Genomic DNA, 20,382 nt, shown 5'->3' on the forward strand with positions numbered 1-20,382 from the left:
ACTTTATGTTATGTGAATTTTACCTCAATGAAGAAATTAAGCTTTGAGTGTGGAAACTCAGGAGCTTATATGCATTGTTTTGGTGCACAGAATAGGTTAGGAGCCTAATTGATATCTAAGGACTAGCTCTTACTGTGTCGATTTACTTCCTTTTTCTTTTTTTTTCATGGACTCCACAAGAGCCTGCATTTATTTCCTTCACAAAGTGGATCTGAATGATGACTAATTGTGAACACATAATTGTTCTTCTACCTGTGTTTGAACACAAACAAAGTGTTCAAAATACGGCACAGTTCATCTCAAAGATGAGTACTGCTCAGTGGAATCAGCAGTCATAAGACCTAGTTTCATATTTTCCCCATGTGTGATCTTAGGCAAAACACTAATTTCTCTGAGCTTCACAATCTCTTCCACTACCATAGTAATTGTAGATCTGTGGCCTTTGAGATTGCAGTATTAATTCCCCAAGAAGGAGGTGGTGGAACATTGAAATAATGATCCAAATGACTCATGCTTCCCTGTGTTCACATCCACTTACAAAGTTATGTAGCTGCTTCTTTCTTCAAGAAATGGTCTAATTTTTTTACCCCCTATCTCTGTGCTGTCCTTGTGATGTACTTTGATCAATAGGATGACAGAGGTGACATTGAGTGAGTTTCAGATCCTAGGGCTTAGAGAGCCTTGTGACTTCTGGTCTCATCTTCTTAGAACTCTGAGACCACCATATGGGGAGGAAGCCCTGTTTAGCCAAATGAAGGTGGAGAGGTCACATGGAGGAGAGCTGAGGCTCTCCAGACAACAGCCAGCACCAATTGCCAGACCTATGAGTGAGGCCATTTGGGACCTTCCAGTCTAACCATACCTCCAGCTAAATGCAGAAACATGAGTAAGTCCAAGCAAAACCAGCAGAGAAACTGTCCTGCCCTCCCATAAAATTGGGAGAAGTAATAAATTGCTTCCAGTTTAAGCCACTACATTGTGATGTGGTTTGTTATGCAGCAATTGCTAATTAAAGCAGAGAGATGAAGAGTGAAAAGGTTGTGATAAATAGACCTCCAGTTAGAAGTTGATTTGCCCGTGGCTTTCTTTCCTCTGCAGCTCCATTCTGATATCAAGCCCATCAGACATTTTTTGTTGTTGTTCTCATATTTTTCAATTCCAAGTTTCTGTTTGGCTCTTCTTTATGCCATTTGGTTTTTGACTGAGACTTTCTGTTTTTCTATTGATTTCAGCAGTGTTCATGATTACTAGTTGGAGCTTTTTAAATAAAGGCTGCTTGAAAGTTTTTGTCAGCTAATTCTAACGTCTGTGTCACTGCTGTGTTAGCATCAGTTAATTATCTTTTCCCAAGGAATTGAGATTTTCCTGATTCTTAACATGCCAAGAAATTTTGGACTGTACTATGTACATTTTCCATATTATGTTCTGAGACTCTAGGACTTCTTCAAAGCCTATGGATAATGTATTTTTTGTTTTTTGTATTCATTCAACCTGGTTAGGTTCGGGCTGTGAGTTCTGTGCCACTAGTTGCTCTTCTGAGGGCTCTGGTTCCTATGTCAGTTCAGTTTTCAGAGCCCTAGCAGTATTGTTTGGATCTGTCCCATGTACATGTCACCCAGTGGTCAGTATGGCACCCAAGTGGAGTTCTCAGTTTTAGTTTGCTAATTAAGATAAAATCCATGCATGCACAGGCTGAGGATAAAGCAAGGAATTTATATATAAAACAACAAAAACAAAACAACCCCACCAGTGGTTCAGTTAATTGGAGTGTTGTCCCATGCACCAAAAGGTTGTGGGTTCAATTCCTGATCAGAGCACATACCTAGGTTGTGGGTTCCATCTCCGGTCGGTTGTTTATGGGAAGCAACTGATCGATGTTTCTCTCTCTCCTGTCCTCTCTCTCTAAAATCAATAAACATATCTTCGGGTGAGGATATTTTAAAAAAACACCTTTATGGGGTTGCTTTGCCAAGTTCCTTCCTCTTCATGATCTCCCTGCTACTTTTTGGTCTCCTGGGAACACTTTTCTGTCTCTGGGCCAAAAGGCACCCTCTGCTATACACGTCTATGACCTTGCCTACTTACATTTTGGTCAAACAGAGAAAGAGAGGGCAAAGAGAGGAAAAAACCCCATGGGGGTTGGTTCCAGCCTTTGGGAATGGAGGCACCATTGCATGCAGAGGAAGGTTCCCCTCTCTCATAGTTTCGGCTCCTGAAGGCTTATGTGACTACCACAAGGTTGCTGAGGGCTGGAGCATAGAAGAAGGGAGGAAAGGGAAGGGAAAAGAGGGAAAAGGGGAAGGAGGAGGAAAAGAAAAGAGGAAGGAAAAGCAGAGGGTCTCCACACTGTCTCTGAGCATTAGGACTTCCCTTTCGAGTGTTGGAGCCAAAACTAGAAGGCATCTCTGGGAGCTCTCTTGTCTGCACACCGGTGCCCATTTTTGGTGTGTTAACCATGCATTTGAGGGTCAGGGGATATGGTTTGGTGGTATTTCAAATTCTGGTCTTCTTACCCAATCTACTGCTACTGTTTACTTTTCAGGCCTCAAGTAACTGCTCCATGCATTCTGTTCAGGTTTTACAGCTGTACTCAGTGGGAGAGACTTGGGGAAGTGGCTTTCTCCAGCTTACCCATGATGGGACATTTTCTAAATGCCAAATCTAGGTACTTAGGTAGGGTAAAGGTGACAGTAAGAGACAAAGGTAATAAGATCAGAAATGGCCATGTTTGGCCAAAGCGTCTCATATGTCTTGTCATATGTCTCAAGGTGCCAGGACCCTTGCCTTGCCAGTGGCACATGCCTAGTTAACAGTTATGAAGCTAACTTTCCTAATGAGGAGGACCTGATTTTGGTAGCTGGGTAGGCTGAGGGTAGAAGAGAAAAGCTTGTTTCTTTTGACACCTTATCTGGTATTCAAGATTGTGAGTAAGCAATCATTTTGACCTAAAGTAGGTTTCTTGCCAAATTAAAAATAAAAATGCAACTCTCAACTATTGATCCATGGATTGAAGATGTTTTTTGCAGGGGGAGATGGGGTAATTCTTTTATTTAGGGAAAATCATCTCCCTTTGAATTTGTTTAATTGGAATCTATAATCTATTTTCTATTATCTATGTATTTTCTATATTACCTAAAATCTGATTTTAATTTTGGTTACAGCTTCTACAGACCACTCCCCAAACTACTAATCATACTAATACTTTGCATTAGATGACTCTCAGAATTTCACATGGGTTATGTCACTTGACCACTCTATTTGTGTATCTTTTCATCTATAAAAATGCAGATAGTGGAACAGTTCTTCTCTAAGGTCACTTCCAGCTGTAACTTCATTTGATTCTACAAAATATCCTTTTCCCTGCCAGCCTGAATTGGGTTTATCTGCCAGTGAAATAAAATAAGCAGCCATCTGTTGGGTCTTATAAAGGTGATACTTAATCACATGGTTGATAATTAATTATATCCCTTTCCCCCTTTGAGTTCTGAACTGATTTAGAGGTAGACACAGATGTCAGGTAGAAATCATAATACTAGTGTTATTGTTAGAAATGCTGTTTGGAGTACAGGACTTGGATGTATGTCCAAATAGCGATTCCTACTTTGTTTTTCCTCCAAACAACTTTTCTACCCACTAAACAACTGGTCTCCCCAGACGAGTCCAGAGCCTGCCCAGCAAGCCTCTCCATGGGGGACTTGAGCGCATGCTTGAATAGGGAGTTGGCAGGTTGGCCCCTTCCAAGCATCGGAGCTAGGCATGCTCAGTCCTGTGTCCCAGTCAGATGGGTCACTTCTATTATGAGGAAAGAAAGAAGAGGAGGTGACCATTTTTACTTCCAGTACTGCCCACTCCTGGGACTCAATATCCCCTCCCCTCTGAAAACTGGAAGAGCAAATTGTCCCGGTTTTAGTGTCCCAGGAGCCCCCTCAGTCCCAGACTCACTAGGATGACTGGTCACCCTAACTCCAAATCTGCCACAAATCCAGATCCTTTAAAATCCTTTTTACCTGCTTTATCATACTGAAGACCATTTTTAATAACCTGTGTGTCCATGGAGGATGCTACCTTTTCATTAAGCCCTTGTGTTCTTTCCCACTGAAACCGATTACCTACAAGGACATGATTAATACCAATGGCTATTATTTATTGAGGAACTCAGTATATGCAAGCACCATGCCCACACCTTTCCATACATTGTTTCTGTCTTAGTCAACTCAGGCTGATATACCAAAAATACCATGGACTGGTGGCTTAAACAACAAACATTTATTTCTCATAGTCCAAGATCAATGTGTCTATAGAGCTGGTGCCTGGTAGGGTTTATTTCCTGGCTTGTAGACAGCAGCCTTCCCACTGTATGTTCACATGGCTGAAGGGAAAGAGGAAGTTACCTCTCCCCTGTCTCTTTTTATAAAATGCACTAATCCCATCATGAGGGCTCCACCCTTGTGACCTAATCACCTCCCAAAGGCCACATCGTGAAATACCATCACCTTGGGGGTTAGAATTTTGGAGGGCCCAAACATTCAGTCCACAGCAGTGTCCTTTGATCTTTATTATAATCTTATTATTAATATTTTTACCACTTTAGAGATGAGAGAACTGAGGTCTGGGAATGTTGATAATTCACCTGATTTAATACAGCTAGTAAATGAAGAGGCCAGGATTTGAACCCCGTTGGTCTAACTTTGGAGCCCACACACATAACCTCTGACAGGTACAGCCTGTGGGAAAGTTAGCGGAAATTTCCAAGGAGACTTTTGTTTCTCTGAGTTTAAGGGTGGGGTGAAAAGACTGTGGTTTCTTAAGCATCCTCATGCGTGCAGGAGGCAGCATCGCACAGCGGTTATGTTCGTCAGTCTGGAGCCGGAATGCTGAGTTGAAACTCCAGCGTGGCCACTTACCATGCACCTGCCATAGACCTTTATCCCGTTTGTCTGGCGATCTTGTGCAGGTTATCTCCCATCTCTGGGCTTCCCTTTCCTTATCATAAGAGCTAATAGGTACTTCGTAGGGTCCTTGCAAGGTCAAGATAACACTGCAGATGAAGTGCTCAGTACATGGCTCACGTATGAACTCAGTACATAGTAGCAAGTATTACTATTATTGATGGTTTGGGCATGGTGTCATAATTTCCACCTCTGCTGTAACTTTAAATCTTTCAAATTTTGATTTTTCATTCTGCCTCCGCCATGCAGTTTTAATGAAAATCCTTTCTTGGCCAGAGCACTGCTGGCTGAGAATTCCGTTTGGAACTCATTCAGGAAACTGACCCCACTGGAACCCACCCCATTCTTCTCCTCGGAGTTTCTGTTAATTGCCATCTGGCTATTTTTAGTTTCTTCAAGTGTGTGCTGGGTGCAAGCAGGGAAAGTCCATCCTGCTGAGGGTGTGGGGCTGTGCGAGCAGTAAGGTTTTAATTTGGAAATGTTTTGACACTTCATTTGTCAGGGCACCAGTTGCTGGAAACTTGTGAAAATAAGCAGGAGCCGAGAGCTTTTTTATTTTTTAATCAGCGTTTTTCAGAGGAGAGAATCCCTAGTCGCAACAGCTGCTTAGTGCATTCAGATGTGAGGTTGGCTCAGGCAGGAGGGGTTCAGGGATTTGAAGGCTTCAAAGAAAACATAAACAACAACAAACATGCAAAGCAACCTGTTCCCATAGTCGGCTGGTATTCAGATGTGCAGAGGCTTAAGGCTCTTCTGCCCTGAGCTTTCCTTGGGCTTATCAGCAGTCTGGTCTGAGGCTCTTGAGTTCATCTCTAATCCTGCTGTGCAGTTCTTCTCCCGCTTGAAAGCACCACACACCTTTGGTTAACCTGGTGCACGAATGGGGCCTGACCTTAACCATCAGTGAGAATAAAGGCTGCAGCACAGTAGTCTGTCTGCATGTCATGAAATAGCTCTTGCTCCTTTACATTTTTATAAACCTCTTTAATGAGGTATGGATCACATTCAAAAAAGCGGTACATATTTAATGTATACACTCCTTTTTGATGAGTTTGGAGATAAGCATACATTTGCAGAATCATCACCACAATCCATGCTATTAACATATCCATCACTTTGAAAAGATTCATTCTGCCGTTATAAGGACTTAACATACGATCTACCCTCTTAGAAGGTTAATTTTGTGTTGCCTGGGCTGGCTGAGGAATCTTGATGTAATTAAAATGAGAAGAGCACTTGGAAGATGGGGTGATTTCATATGGCCTCTTTGTAGATGTCCTGTGATATAGGGGACACTGTAAAACCCAATACAGAAGTCAAGGTTCATATGAGGTTCTGTATCATAAGAACTCCTCCCCACCCCCCCTGGGATTAATTCTCTGTAATAGAGGTTGAAGAGATAGGTAGAAAATGGATTTTAGTCTTAGCTGCTCTCTTTGGCTTCTCAGCCCTTAGAAGGACTCTGCATGGATTTCCTGATTGTGAATGGGAAGGACATGGCATGTCTGTGCCAGGGTTCTCCTGAACTTAAATAGAATCTACTCCTGAAAGGGGACTAGAAGAGGATGCCAGAGTCCACCGAGGAAAGTGCTTTCATCTGGTGTGAAAGCAAAGTGCAGCTTTCAAGGACAGCCAAGAAGACTGAATAAACAGTGGTCACAGGCTGCTTTTAGGGCATTTGGGAAAGAGGGAGCTGGGGCTTTAGTGCAACAGATGATGACTTGTGACCTTAATCTTTCTGAGATTAATTTTAAATTGGGATTAGAATACAACACACAGTGGCTGGAAGAACTCAGTGAGCTACCATGTGCACAATCTCAGCACGGCATCAGAATGCTGTGGGAATAGCTAGGGAATCTGAGTCAGAAATCATTGACACTGCAAGGCTATGGCTGACTTAGGCTTGTTAAGATAAACTAGGTTATGCTACTGTAACAATCAACTCTCAGACCTCAGTGATTTAAACCAATGTAATTATGTCCATGTCCGTTATGGGTTAGCAAAAGGTTGTGCTCTCTTATTCTCGCTCCCAGACCCAGGCTGAAGGAACAGTCTCCTTGTGACACATACTAGTTCCTGTCACAGAGAGAAGGAGGGGGGCAAATCACACCCCTAGTTCTCAAATCTTCCTCCTGAAAATGACCCCTGTCACTAATGACCACATGACACAGGCTGAAGCAAGACATGTGACCACGGCTAATTTCAAAAGGGCAAGGAAGTGCAATTCTGCGAGGAGCCCATAAGGAGAACGAGAAGTATTTGGTTAATGGCACTAATAACTATCATAACAGATGGCACTTTTGCAAAATCATTAAAGAAGGGACAGATTGCTAAGGTGATATTCTCGGCGCATCATCTGTGCATGGGAGGGAACTAGGAAAACAAGAGGGGATTTGGAGGATTAATATTGCACTGATATGGTTATTGGTTGACTTACTAGTAACTTCTGCCTGGTGGATTGCCTACCCACTGAATGCAAGGCATTTTAGAACGTTCCTGGGGTTGAATTTCTAAACCTTTCCCATTGCCTCTAAGGCAACATCGTGAAGGGCCAATTGGGAGCAACTACCGACTTTGCAAAGGCTTACATAGAAGGCCCTATGCAACAGTGTAACTTCTAAAGTAATGCTTTTGCTTTAATATCTGCTTTCCAGGATAAGAAGGTAAGTAGAAAAAAGAGGATAAAGTCAGTAAGAACAGTTAAATTGGACAAAACAATCAAAGAATAAGCAGTTCAAAGTACTGTACTAAAACCTAGTCTTTTCTGGCAACGAACCAGGAAGTGGGCTCCAGTGAACTCAGAGCTTGTACCTAAACCCTCTTTTCATGTACTTTCCTAAATCTGTGCTATTGACACCGTTACTCAGCTTCAGAGTGGTGGCTTAGGTTTAGAATTTATAAGTTCCAGAAACCCAGAAAAGGCAGAATCCCAGAAAGCTGTCAATAAACATGGTGGATTTCATATAACCAGCACCATTTCTAGGTTCCCTGAACCACAGATCTGGAGGCCCAGGCTTACATGCTAGTACTTGATTAGGGAAAGGGGAGCCTTAATTACATGCTAGTACCTTGGGAAAACAGGAGTTAGGGAAAGGGGAGCCAGGCAGGGAAGGAGGAGGAGTAAGTGTAAGCAGGTCTGTCCCTGAGCTGGCCACATTTATGAGGAACTGATGGTCCCAGGTCACAGGATATCTACAAAGAGGCCATCTGAAACCATTCCATCTTCCGATAGTTCGTCCATGAGAAGAAAAAAAGAATGAGTTATCCATTGGCTGCCATCTCCCATTGGTCAAAAGTTAATGTGCCCACCCCGCTGGCGTGGCTCAGTGGTTGAGCATCAACCTATGAACCAGGTGGTCTCAGTTCGATTCCCCATCAGAGCACAAGCCAGGGTTGCAGGCTCAATCCCCAGTGTGGGGCATGGAGGAGGCAGCCTATCAGTGATTCTCTCTCATCATTGATGTTTCTCTCTCTCCCCTTCTCCTTTCCTCTCTGAAATCAATAAAAAAATATATTTTTTAAAGTTTATGTTCCCAGAGGGTACTCCCTTGCCCCACAAGGGTGCACGTGCATGAGAGCCAAGTGGGTGCTGTGGTGCCTGTCTCCTGCCTCACTGCACCAAGGAACCCTGTGGTGGGAGGCGTGGGATGGAAGGCATGTGGCATGAGCAAGGTCAGCACTGTGTGGCTGTGCCACAAGGACCTAGAAGCCCCTGCAGCGGATCCTCGGGCAGTAGTAGCTGTAGTGGCAGCAGCGAAACTCAGCTCCTGTTTTAAAGACCAGCACAAGCCAATTCTAGAGCCACTCTGGCTGAGAGCAAGGCACGTGTTCCATTCTGGCACGGTACCAAACGAAATATGCGACAGTGGTTTTCCCTTATCCGTGGTTTCGCTTTCTGCGGTTGTTACCCACAGTCACCACGGTTCAAACACATTACATGGAAATTTCCAGAAACAGGCAATTCGTGCATTTTAAATCGCTCTCTGTTCTGAACAGCATGATAAAATCTCACACCATGCTGCTCCGTCCCCGTGTCAAAGGGATTTCGATCATCCCTTTGTCCAGCATATCTAGACGGCCCACCTGTCAGTCACTTGTAGCATCGTGGTTATCAGGTTGACTGTCACGGTATCACAGTGTTTGTGTGCAAGTGATTCTTATGTTACTCAGTAATGACCCCAAATTAATTCCCATATTTTATCACAGTATATTGTTATAATTGTTCTGTTTATTAGTTCTTATTCTTAATCTGTTACTTGGCCTAATACGTAACTTTAATTTTATCATAGGTATGTATGTATAGAAAAAAACATATAAGGTTCAGTATTATTTGAGGTATCCACTGGGCGTCTTAGAATGTACTCCCTGAAGGTGAGGGTGGACTTTTGTATTATACACATCACCCAAGTCAGGAACCTGGAGGGGATCAATCTACACTTTTTTTTTTTTCCTTTTCAGTCTCCAAATTCTTTAGTGTCTACTAACTCAGCAATTTTGCAACTCTTCCATTCCCCTTTGCTCCACACTAATTTTAGTTCTCAAAATTTTTTTTATCTTTCCTGGAATATTGCAAACGTTTTCCAATTAGTTGCTCTACTTGTACCAGTTATCTTTGGCTTAAGTAGGAGAAAATTCCCACTCAAATTGGCTGACACAGTTGTAGGTAATGCGACCAGGAGGTGTTTAGTCCAATTACTCTGAGCACCACATTCACACTCAGGAGAGGAGGCATCTTCTCTGCTACCTGTATCAGAGGGAGGAAGTCTGCCAGGAGCCACCAGCAGACTTTCCCTCGGTCTCATTAAAAGATTGTTTCACACACCTGAGCCTGAAGCCATCACTAGCAAGAAGAACCAAACCATCTATGATTACCCTAGACCAGTGGTCGGCAAACTCATTAGTCAACAGAGCCAAATATCAACAGTACAATGATTGAAATTTCTTTTGAGAGCCAAATTTTTTAAACTTAAACTTCTTCTAACGCCACTTCTTCAAAATAGACTTGCCCAGGCCGTGGTATTTTGTGGAAGAGCCACACTCAAGGGGCCAAAGAGCCGCATGTGGCTCGCGAGCCACAGTTTGCCGACCACTGCCAGACCAATCAGAGCCCCTCTCTGGGACTGGGGAATGGATAACCACATAGATGAGAGGAAATGCTCAATAAAACTGAGGTTCTGACCGGAAGGAAGAAGGGACTAGTGTTGGTTAGGAACCATCCTGTCTGCTCTGCTGCCTCTGATCTTGTGCCCTCCAACCCAGGTCCCCAGAATGATGCTGTTGAAATGCAACTGTGCAGTCATTCTACTGTGGAAAACGTTTTCATGATCTCTCTTTGCTTAAGGATCAAGTCTAAGTTCTGAGTCTTGCATACAAGACCGTCTATGAATAAGCATCTGCCAGTTTCTTCAGCTTTTGCTCTTGCCATGTTCATGTCTTAGCCGTATTCCTGCTTCCACCTCTAAGATACACATCGTGCTCCTGAGGAAATTTACTGTCTTCTCACAGTGACTGGCTCTGTCCATCTTAGGTGCCTTTTTTCATGTGGATCCATCTTCCTGGAGCTGCTGCCCTTCTCATCATTCAAATGGTACCACATTGATTCGTTTTTCAATGTTCATTACCCATGCCCCCTCAAATCTTTCCAGAACTCTTAGTAGAGTACATTATTCCTCCTTCATACCTTGTGCCTTTTATATATTACTAACATTGCCACTGTCACACATTATTGTACTACTTTCTTTTTCTTTTTTCTTTAATCCTCACCCGAGGATATTTTTCCCATTGATTTTTAGAGACAGTGGAAGGGAGGGAGAAAGGGGGAGAGAGAGAAAAACATCCATGTGAAAGAGACACATTGATTGGTTGCCCCCTACTCCCCTCTGGCACACGCTCCCACCAGGGCTGGGATCCGAGCTGCAAGCCAGGTACATGCCTTTGACCAGGAATTGAACCTGAGACCCTTCAGTGCATGAGCCGATGCTCTAACCACTGCAAAACACCAGCCAGAGCTGTACTACTTTCTTGCATATGTCTTTCTCCTTCCCAGGCAGTCATGCTGTATTCATCTTTGCATTCCCAGCACCTAGCAGTGCTCGGCACAGTGGGTAACAGGAGATACTTAGTAGATGTCTGGTGAATGATTGAGAGCCTAAGGGTTTGAGCTGAGTAAGCTAGTCTGAGTCTATTGGCAGCATATGAAGGGGGTTAATCGAGATGAGATGAACTAAGAGTGATCATACTTTATATTTTTTATAATACTAGAGGAAAATAGTTGGAGAACTGGTAAAAGGGTGGTTCAAAGATTAGTGATGGGTTTACTAGTACTGTCTTCTGCCAGAAGACCAGACAAGGTGAGACAGGGGTGCTCACATGCATGGATTCTGCATTATTGAAATACAGGCAGCCCTTTGGTTGAAAGCAAACTTGACTGCACCACAGATGTAGAGTTTTGTCTTATATGGAGCTGTCACTGCAGAAATTTTCAGTCCTAATTAAAGTGCTAATTATCTGAACAGGATTCAAATCTAAGCTGCAAAAGCCATAAAGGGATCTCTTCTGCGGCCCTGGAGATGATGTGGAATTTTCCTTCCCTGACAAAATCCCAAATAAGAGATGTGATGGGCGGCAAAAGGCTGTGCATTCTGTGCTCATTCTGTTACTGCCTAGAAGTTGTTCAGTCAAATAGTTTGGATACCAAATGAGTTGGATGCAGTCTATGGAGAAAGGCAGCCCCTGTCAGGTAACAATGGTGATAAAAGTATATGACACTGGCCAGGCTGGTGTGGCTCGGTGCTTGAGCATCAACCTATGAACCAGGAGGTCATGGGTTCGATTCCCAGTCAGGGCACATGACTGGGTTGCGGGCTCAATCCCCAGTGTGGGGTGAGCAAGAGGCAGCCGGTCAATGATTCTCATCATTGATGTTTCCCTCTTTCTCTCTCTCTTCCTTGATCTCTGAAATCATTAAAAATATATATTTTTAAGAAGTACATGATACTGTACAAGAGCATCAGGTACATGTGTGGTTAAGTGGAGGTATCTACAGGTGTAATAAAATAATGGCTGGCAGAAGCAGTGATGGCAGTGATGGCAGTAGAAGTGCCCGGGTGGGTGGTCCATAGAATTTAGGAGTGTAAGGCACACAAAAATGGAAGTTGGGGTATTGCAATTCAGAGCAGCCATTGATATGCTCAAGAAAATGAAGAAAAATGAATAAATAATAACTGGCAGAACTTGAGGAATTTATTGTGGGATAATCAGAACCTCAATATTGGAAGATAATTATAAAAATGCTGGGGTGAAAAGAAAGTTAATGTGACCAATATTACTATAGCCTCAACAGTACAAAGACTAACTTAGAATTGAAGATGAGGGGAGTGGCTAGAGCATAAGGTTTGCATTAGATACATTTGGTTTTTTATCTCATTTCTGGAATTTATTAAGTGCATGACTTGAACTCCATCTTATTCTCAGTCTCTTTATCTACCATATGGAGGAAATGATTGTATCCACATTATACTAGTAGAGTTGTCATTACAAGTAAACAAGCCAAAAAGTGCTAAACAGGCATAGCACATAGTAAGTATAAAACAAGTGGTACATATTTACTTATTTTTACTCTATTATTCAAGTGTAGTTTCGTTTCACACTTTCATAAGGACTTGGATATTTCTTGTTAATTTTGAGCTTGTTAATCCAATGAAATAGCTTTGAACCCACTTGGAGCTTTTTTTAGCCCTGTCCAAACATTCTGCAGGGTTTCTTTGCTCAGGAAACCACAAGAGCATGTAATTAAAATAATCTGTACAAGCAAAATGATGATCCTAATATTTAAATATTTTTAAAGTTACTTTAATTACAAATAAATTCATAGAACTTTTGGCCACTATTCCATGGACCAACTGTTGACTTTTTCCTATTAGTCCTGGCAGGGATTTCACATCACTTTCTGGTGTTCCCACATATAAGCCCCAAATTAATCATGTCTACAGTTACTGCCTGTGTAGCCAGGGGCAGCTGCAGATGAATTCTCTCTCTAGAGGAATATTGTGCACAAGAACTAACTGTATTATAATAGCATGGTAAATGACAATGTCAAAAGCAAGTTATCCTTTAAAGCAGTGGTTCTCAACCTTTCTAATGCCGCGACCCTTTAATACAGTTCCTCATGTTGTGGTGACCCCCAACCATAAAATTATTTTCATTGCTTCTTCATAACTATAATTTTGCTACTGTTAATGAATCATAATGTAAAATATCTGTGTTTTCCAATGGTCTTAGGCGACCCTGCTAGCGGTTCTGTCGCAACCCACAGGTTAAGAACTGCTGCCAGGGTCGCGTAAGACGATCGGAAAACACAGATATTTACATTATGATTCATTAACAGTAGCAAAATTACAGTTATGAAGTAGCAACGAAAATAATTTTATGGTTGGGTGTCACCACAACATGAGGAACTGTATTAAAGGGTCGCGGCATTAGAAAGGTTGAGAACCACTGCTTTAAAGGATGCTTAAGATCCCTAGTTTGGAGTGGATGTGCTATGCTGGTAGAAGGTGCTTTTTCGAGGCAGTAACATATTTGCACTATATTTTCTAGATGATGACTCTGTTTCCTATTTGTGGTACTTAGACACAGGATTATTTATTCAGTTTGTTCAACAGACCCCATGTTATATCAGAGAATCAGTAGTAAGTGAGAAACAGATGGCGGTCTCTGCCTTAATAAAGCTCAGAATACAGGGGAGGGAGCACATATTAATTAAATATCAGTCCTTGAAAGGAACATAATAACTGTTATGAGTGTTATGAAGGAGGGTCTGAGGAGGTGGTGATAAGAAAGCACCAACAGGAGGACTTTACTTAGCCTGGAAGAGGAGAAAAGATGAGAGAAGTCTTTCCTGATGGGAATTGCTTGGGGATCTGAAGGATGAGTTGTATACCAGCTAGGGTGCCTGCAGGAGAGAGATGGCATGCATGACAGGGTGGTTTAGAAGAGTTAAATAATGGGACTCTTTACAAAGATGTGGGCAGAGGTAAGGGAACCGACATGGATGGTGAAGCACCCTGGCACTAGCAAGAGTAGGTATCTATTACCACCACTAGGCCTAATGGGGCAAAAGGAAGAGGTAGTTACTGGAAACCTGAGAGAAGGGTGATATCTGTAGGAAACGGAATCCCAACAAGAGCTGTGGCTCTTTGGGGGGCACAGCCAATCTGTTGTTTCTTCCAGGAAGGAAGAAGCCAGAAGAGCAAATCATCTGACCTCACTGTTCTTACTCCTTCTGACCTCTTGATGTCTTTTCTCTTGACTGATCCCAACTAGAGTCCAAAGGAATCCCATGCTATAGTCCTTATAGGTCAGCCTCTTGACAAAGAGCAAGATGGAGAAGAGTGGAGACTAGATCTGGAGAAGCAAATTGAAAAGATCTAGCAAAATGAGCATTGTAATAGTTTCAACAATAAAGTTTTTTTTTAAAAAAAAAAATACATCAAAAGAGTGAACATTGAGTAGACAAAATAAAAATTACCATAGACACATACCACAGAGTGTAGTGAGGAGCATCCCAGGCAAAGGGAACACCATATACGAGGGCCCTGTGGCAGAAAGGAGCACAGAGCCTTCCAAGAAGGCCTGTGTCAGGGCAGAAGGCTGCCTCAGGTAGTCAGAGGAGGGACACAAGGGACATGCTTGGATCAGAATCAATGAGAAAGGGCAGAGATCATGAAGAGAGACAGGGTTGAAAGTGTCATGTCTATGAGGTGACTTGGAGGCCAAGAAATAAGAACTAGGCCAGGAAGCAGAAGATGAGGTTGAGTGAGACAATTCAGGATATAAGGCAAGGACATCCTGAGCTCATCCTCTCTGAGTGCAAACTTTGCGATACAGGAACACTCCCAAAGTCCAAATGACTGGCAAAAGTCATAAGCCTTTTCCAGAGATATTTCATGGTGAGGTTGGAATTAGGAGACTGCCATACTGAATCATCCCACTCAGCCATTTAGTCAACAAATATTTAGTAATGGTTTTTATGTTTCCCAGTGTGCTAGGTGTTAAGAAATAAATGAGGTGATTCTTGTTTTTTGAGAGCTCAAAGGCCAAGTAGGGAAGATAAACATATAAGGAAATATTTGCAATATCCTATAGTCAGTGCTATTTCCAGTTGCCAGAGAGCCCACCCTAGACTTACTGGGGAGGGGAGGTAAAGCTCCCATGATGTGTGGTATCTGAGCTGGGTCTTGAGTTCCCCAGGTAGAAAACTGAGAGGAGATGCATCTTTTTTGGTGGTCATGGATTGTACTATCCAACTTGCAGCCTCTACTCCCTAAATAGCAGTCATGGGTGTTCTTGCAATGGGCCAGGGATCATCAAAGATAATGCATTTCCTAGGGAGGATGAGGAGGAGTGAATATTGGTATTTCTAAAAGTGTAGACAGCCTGACAGCAAATTCCGGAGCCTGGATGACATTTAAAATTGGTTAATGCTCCTAATTACCAAACCCTAGGAAACCATATGGAATCCAGCCACAGCTCTAGAATTAATAGAAGCGAGCACTGTGAGCCCATTGCTAGCAGCATGTTCTCTTCAAATAATGGCACAGGATCTGTGTCAGCACAGTGTGAGGTTGCAGTTAACACACATACGAACAACCTCTTGATATTTCCTATTTTTTTGGAAAATTTTTCCAGCTATCAAAGTAAAAAAAAACAAAAAAACAAAAAAACAAAAAAAAAACAACCCAAAAACTTAGCTAAGTTTTCCTACAAAAAAGTAGAATTTTTTCTCCTTGTCAAACATTGCCTACTGGTATTGCTGTGTTAAAATGTCACATTTGTAAAGATGAATTGAAGTAAGCGATGTGTGATTTTATGGAACATGAGCTTGGAAGGCAGAAGTGTCCATATTCAACTCTTAGCTCCTGTACTTCCTGCAACATGAACTTGGGCTGGTTGTTCAGTGTCTCTGATTTTCAGGTTTGTCGTCTATAAAGTAGGCATAATGATGCTGTCTACTCATGTGTTTGTTGTAAGGATTCAGTCAAATTAAATGGCTTGCTCAGAGCTAGTTCTAAAAGATGCTGAGAAGAAAAGTCACTGATGAGACAGAAAGACAATAACCTGAAATGTAATGATCAGACAAGTCCCCAGCTTTAGCAGTATTTGGGGAGAAGGGTGTATCCTGCACCCTTGCCTGTCAGCATGTAGGTCTAAGTGTTGGACTTTTTGTACCAGTGAGTGTTAGTTTTCTTGACTTCAGTCCCAGGTCTGAGCACAAGAGAATAAAAGAAAAGTTTCTGTTCATTCCATCTGTCCACTGCCTTAATACTCTCCATATAAACCTCCCAATTTTGTGAAGGGAACTGGTAAAACAATAACAACAACTCACTTTTGAATTTCTAAAGATTTTATGTTCAGTTATTTGTGAAATTTTTACATAGTGTGTGTGTGTGTGTGTATATATATATATATATATATATATATATATACACACACACACACATACACATACTAGAGGCCTGATGCACAAAATTCATGCAAGAATAGGCCTTCCTTCCCTCTGCTGCTGGCACTGGCTTCCCTCTGGCACCCGGGACCCAGGCTTCCCTCTGGCCACTGGCAGTCACCCGGGACCCGGGCCTCCCTCGCAGCTTTGGCTTCGTCCAGAAGGATGTCCAAAAGGATGTCCAGTATAATTAGCATATTACACTTTTATTATTATAGATAAAATATAATATATAATGATATATATAATTCTAATAATTGTTGGAGACAGTGTTTGCTTTGTTCATGCTGACTGACTTGGTAAGCAAGCTCATTCACAACACTCTGCTTTTCTTGGCCCTCAACATCCTAAAAGTAACCCATGCTACAAAAACTATAATAATAATAGCAACAATTTGAAAATACCAGTTGTGTGCCCGGTGCTTTGCACACACTTCATATTACTTAATCCCTACAGCAAACCTTAAGAAGTGGATATTAATAACCACTGTTTAACAGAAGAGAAAAAGGAGTCTCATAGAGACTCACAACTTGGCCCCAGTAAGACTACTGATAGTAAATATCAAAGCCAGCACTTATGTCTGCTTCCAGTGCTCAAGGTTGGGGTGCCGCCAACAGCCAAGCACCTATTTGTGTTTTCACCCCATTTTTGTCTTCTCCTTTCCTTCCAGGTCGTTCTAGATGTTGGTTGTGGAACTGGAATCCTGTCGTTTTTTGCTGTACAGGCTGGAGCCAGGAGAGTCTATGCAGTTGAAGCCAGTTCAGTAGCACAATATGCTGAGGTAAGTGGTATTTTTACAGCAGCTCCTCACTAAGTCTTCGTAAGGTTCAGGGGACTCAGTGATGGACTCTTCCAGGTAAGTAATTTAGAAGAATTTTCTATACCAGTTTGATTTTTTTTTTCTATTGAGATGTTACTGGTGAAAGAGCCCAACTTCACTGTAGTGATTGATATGAAAACAATTGTTTTTAAAATGTCACAATATTGAAAATATAACACAACTTTTTCCTCATCCACTAGATGGAGAGAGAGAGAGAGAGAGAGAGGTAGAGAGGTGAGACACATCCATTGGTTGCCTCCTGAACAACCCCCAACTGGGGCTGGGGGTCTAATCTGCAACCGAGGTGCGTGCCCTTGACTGGGAATCGAAGTTGAGACTGGTGCACTGTCTGACGCTCTGACCACTGAGCTACCAGCCAGAGTGGTGAATGTTTTCTTATCTTTAATGACCTACCAAGGTGAGGAGCCAGATCTCCCTGGAGCTAGATTTATTTTATTTGTAAGTGCTGTACTGACAATATTTTACTTTTGGTTTAAGGGGCTGCTGCTACATGGTTGATCTCAGACAGGTGTCTGCATTTCAAGGAGCTTTTTCAGATTTTATGTTCTAATTGGAGGACAGGGAGATGCTTTGTTTTAAATATAGTGCTCTGTTATCGTTATGAATAGTGTACAAACTGAAAATAAGTCAAAGTCAAGAGTCGGGTGATAATGGCTTTGGGTAATATCTGTGTATGACAACAACCCAGGCAAGCTGCAGAGTTTGGATGTGTGCGTGTACTCATGTGAATAGGACAGTGGTCTTGACATTCACCCGTGAAAGAAGCCTGAATTTTAATGAGAGATAGATAGCATGACGAAGAGAGAGGAAAGCTTGGCTGCTGCTTCTGAATGAGCACCATGAAAATTTTCTCCAACCCTGCACCACTGGTAGCTCTGAGTGATATTTGGTTTGGGATTGAGGGAGTAGAGCGGGACTGAGACAAGAAGCCTGGTAGGCATGCTTGGCAGAAAAGACTGCCAGGGCCTCATGGGTGGGGGGTCATTGCACTCTTTTTCCTTCTTTCAGCAAGTCTTGGATAAAAATTGTTTGGCCATTTGCTTCTTCAACAATTCTTGAGAGTCATTTTTAGTAAATATTGGCTGCACACAAAAGAATATTTGTTAAATGTGTACAGTGTAAAGAATGACAATACAATGAATGTGTGCCCACACCTCTTTTAAGAAACAGGCTCTTGGCATTTCTATTCAAGGTCTGTGTGTCTTTTCGTGATCACTTCTCCTTTCTGCCCTGAAGAGAGTTAACCACTACTTTGAATTTTTGTTTATCATTCTTTTGTTGTTTTTATAGTTTTCCCACATATGTTTCTGTCCCTAAAAACAAACCTGTATGAACTTTCCAAAAAACGGAATTGTAACATACGTCATCTTCTGCAATTGGCTGTTTTAAATCCAACATTGTGTTCTTGAGGGTTATTTTATTGGTGCATACAGCTGTTCTTTACTCGTCTTCAATGCAGGATAGTGTTATGTTGTATGAAATGCTGTCTACTGTGCTGTTGGCAGGCTGTAGATGGCTTCCATTATAAAAGTGTTGTTATTATGAATACTCTTGCATAGACTCCCCACTGCCTCTTTGCTAGAGTTTCTCAGCATAGTCACAACAGTACAATTGTTGGATCACAGGGTATGCATGCCTTCAGTTCTGCTCTATGATGTCAAATTGTTTTTCCAAAGTGGTGTACCAATGTCTACTCCCTCCAGAAGTAAATGAGAGTGCCATTGTTCTGCAACTTTGTCAGCACTTGATATTGTCAGGCTTTGGATTTTGCCAATCTGTGTTTATGACATAGTATTTGTGGTTTTAATTTGTACTTCCACTTATTAATGATTTTGAAGCATCTTTGCAAAGTGTTTTGTCCATTTGTCCTTTCTCTTCTGGAAATACCTGCCCCAGATTTTTACAGTATTTTAAAAATCGTTTTTGTAATTTGAATTCATTTATAAGAATGATTTCTAGATTTGAATATTAATCCTATTTAGTTACATGTGTAAAATATCCTCTCCCAGTTTTTACCTCACCTTTTTCTTTATGGTCCTAGTAAACTGTAAATATGGAATTCTAAATAAGAAAAGAGAAGAGGAAAATATAAACTTATATAAAGAGAACCCCATAGTTAAAAACGTTTCTGCTTAGCTTTTAATATATCTTAAAATTCATTCTTAAAGATGAGGAGTTGAGTGGAGAACTTTGTCGCAGGTGCTGCTCATTCACTGAATCATATCTATATTCAGTTGTGTCCACAATTCTGTTTGTTGGCGCATATAAGAGAAACAGTAGTGATTGAGGTCTACTCTGTATTCGGAGAGCTCTGTTCTAGTAAGAAACTGATCTTATCCCTTGTATCCCTACCCCTAACCGCCCCCCCACAAAGAGTGGTATAAATAATTTAGGGATTTTCTTTCTCTCATATAGTTTGTTTTTTCATACATTTTAATTTGGTTTGTGACACATTAGATATTTATTTTTAAAACTTTAAAATTCTAATACTCCTGATTGTAGTATTTTAAGGGAAGAGAGGACAAAATTAACTAGATATGTCCTTGCATTCCCCAGCCCTAATCCTGTCTCCATCCCCAGCAAAAGCTCTCAATAATCACCAGCACACCATGGAGGAGCCGTGCCACAACTGCCCGTGTGATTGGTTTCTCCAAGAGAGTCCTCATTCTGATTAAACACATCGGCAGGGTTGTTGTCTTCTCGCGGAGTGGGGCTACCCTCACGGACACTTTCACCCTCAGTGTGGCTGCTGTATAATTATAAGGGCCTCTAGCAAGAAGCCAGTCAATACAGAGATGAAGAAAAGGGAACTAACTTTACATTTAAAACTCTTAAACTATTTAAAACTTTAAGCTGTTAAACTACTTAAAACTTGGAAATAATTTCAAATGTATAGATAAGTTGTAAAAGAAAAATATTTCAAAGGCTACCCACATTCCTTTGCCTAGACTCACCTGCTGTTCACATCTTACCCCATTTGCTTTATCATTTACTTTTGCTCCTCTATCACCACACACACACACACACACACACACACACACACACACACACAGTTATACACACCTAGGTGTGTACAAATACATTTCCAT

At 41.8% G+C, this 20,382-nt stretch overlaps 1 protein-coding gene across 2 annotated transcripts in view; it reads left to right on the forward strand.

Moving 5' to 3' along the window:
* LOC308247866 (histone-arginine methyltransferase CARM1-like) overlaps nt 1-20,382 on the forward strand; it is a 230,643-nt gene that overhangs the window by 124,822 nt on the left and 85,439 nt on the right. For both annotated transcript variants that reach the window (XM_080667620.1, XM_080667621.1), the window contains exon 5: nt 17,123-17,233. In XM_080667620.1, the coding sequence (XP_080523746.1) occupies nt 17,123-17,233 (111 nt within the window). The remainder of the gene's footprint in view (nt 1-17,122; nt 17,234-20,382) is intronic.

Source organism: Plecotus auritus, assembly GCF_963455305.1.
Source record: "Plecotus auritus genome assembly, chromosome: 5".
In the NCBI taxonomy this organism is placed as follows: domain Eukaryota; kingdom Metazoa; phylum Chordata; class Mammalia; order Chiroptera; family Vespertilionidae; genus Plecotus; species Plecotus auritus.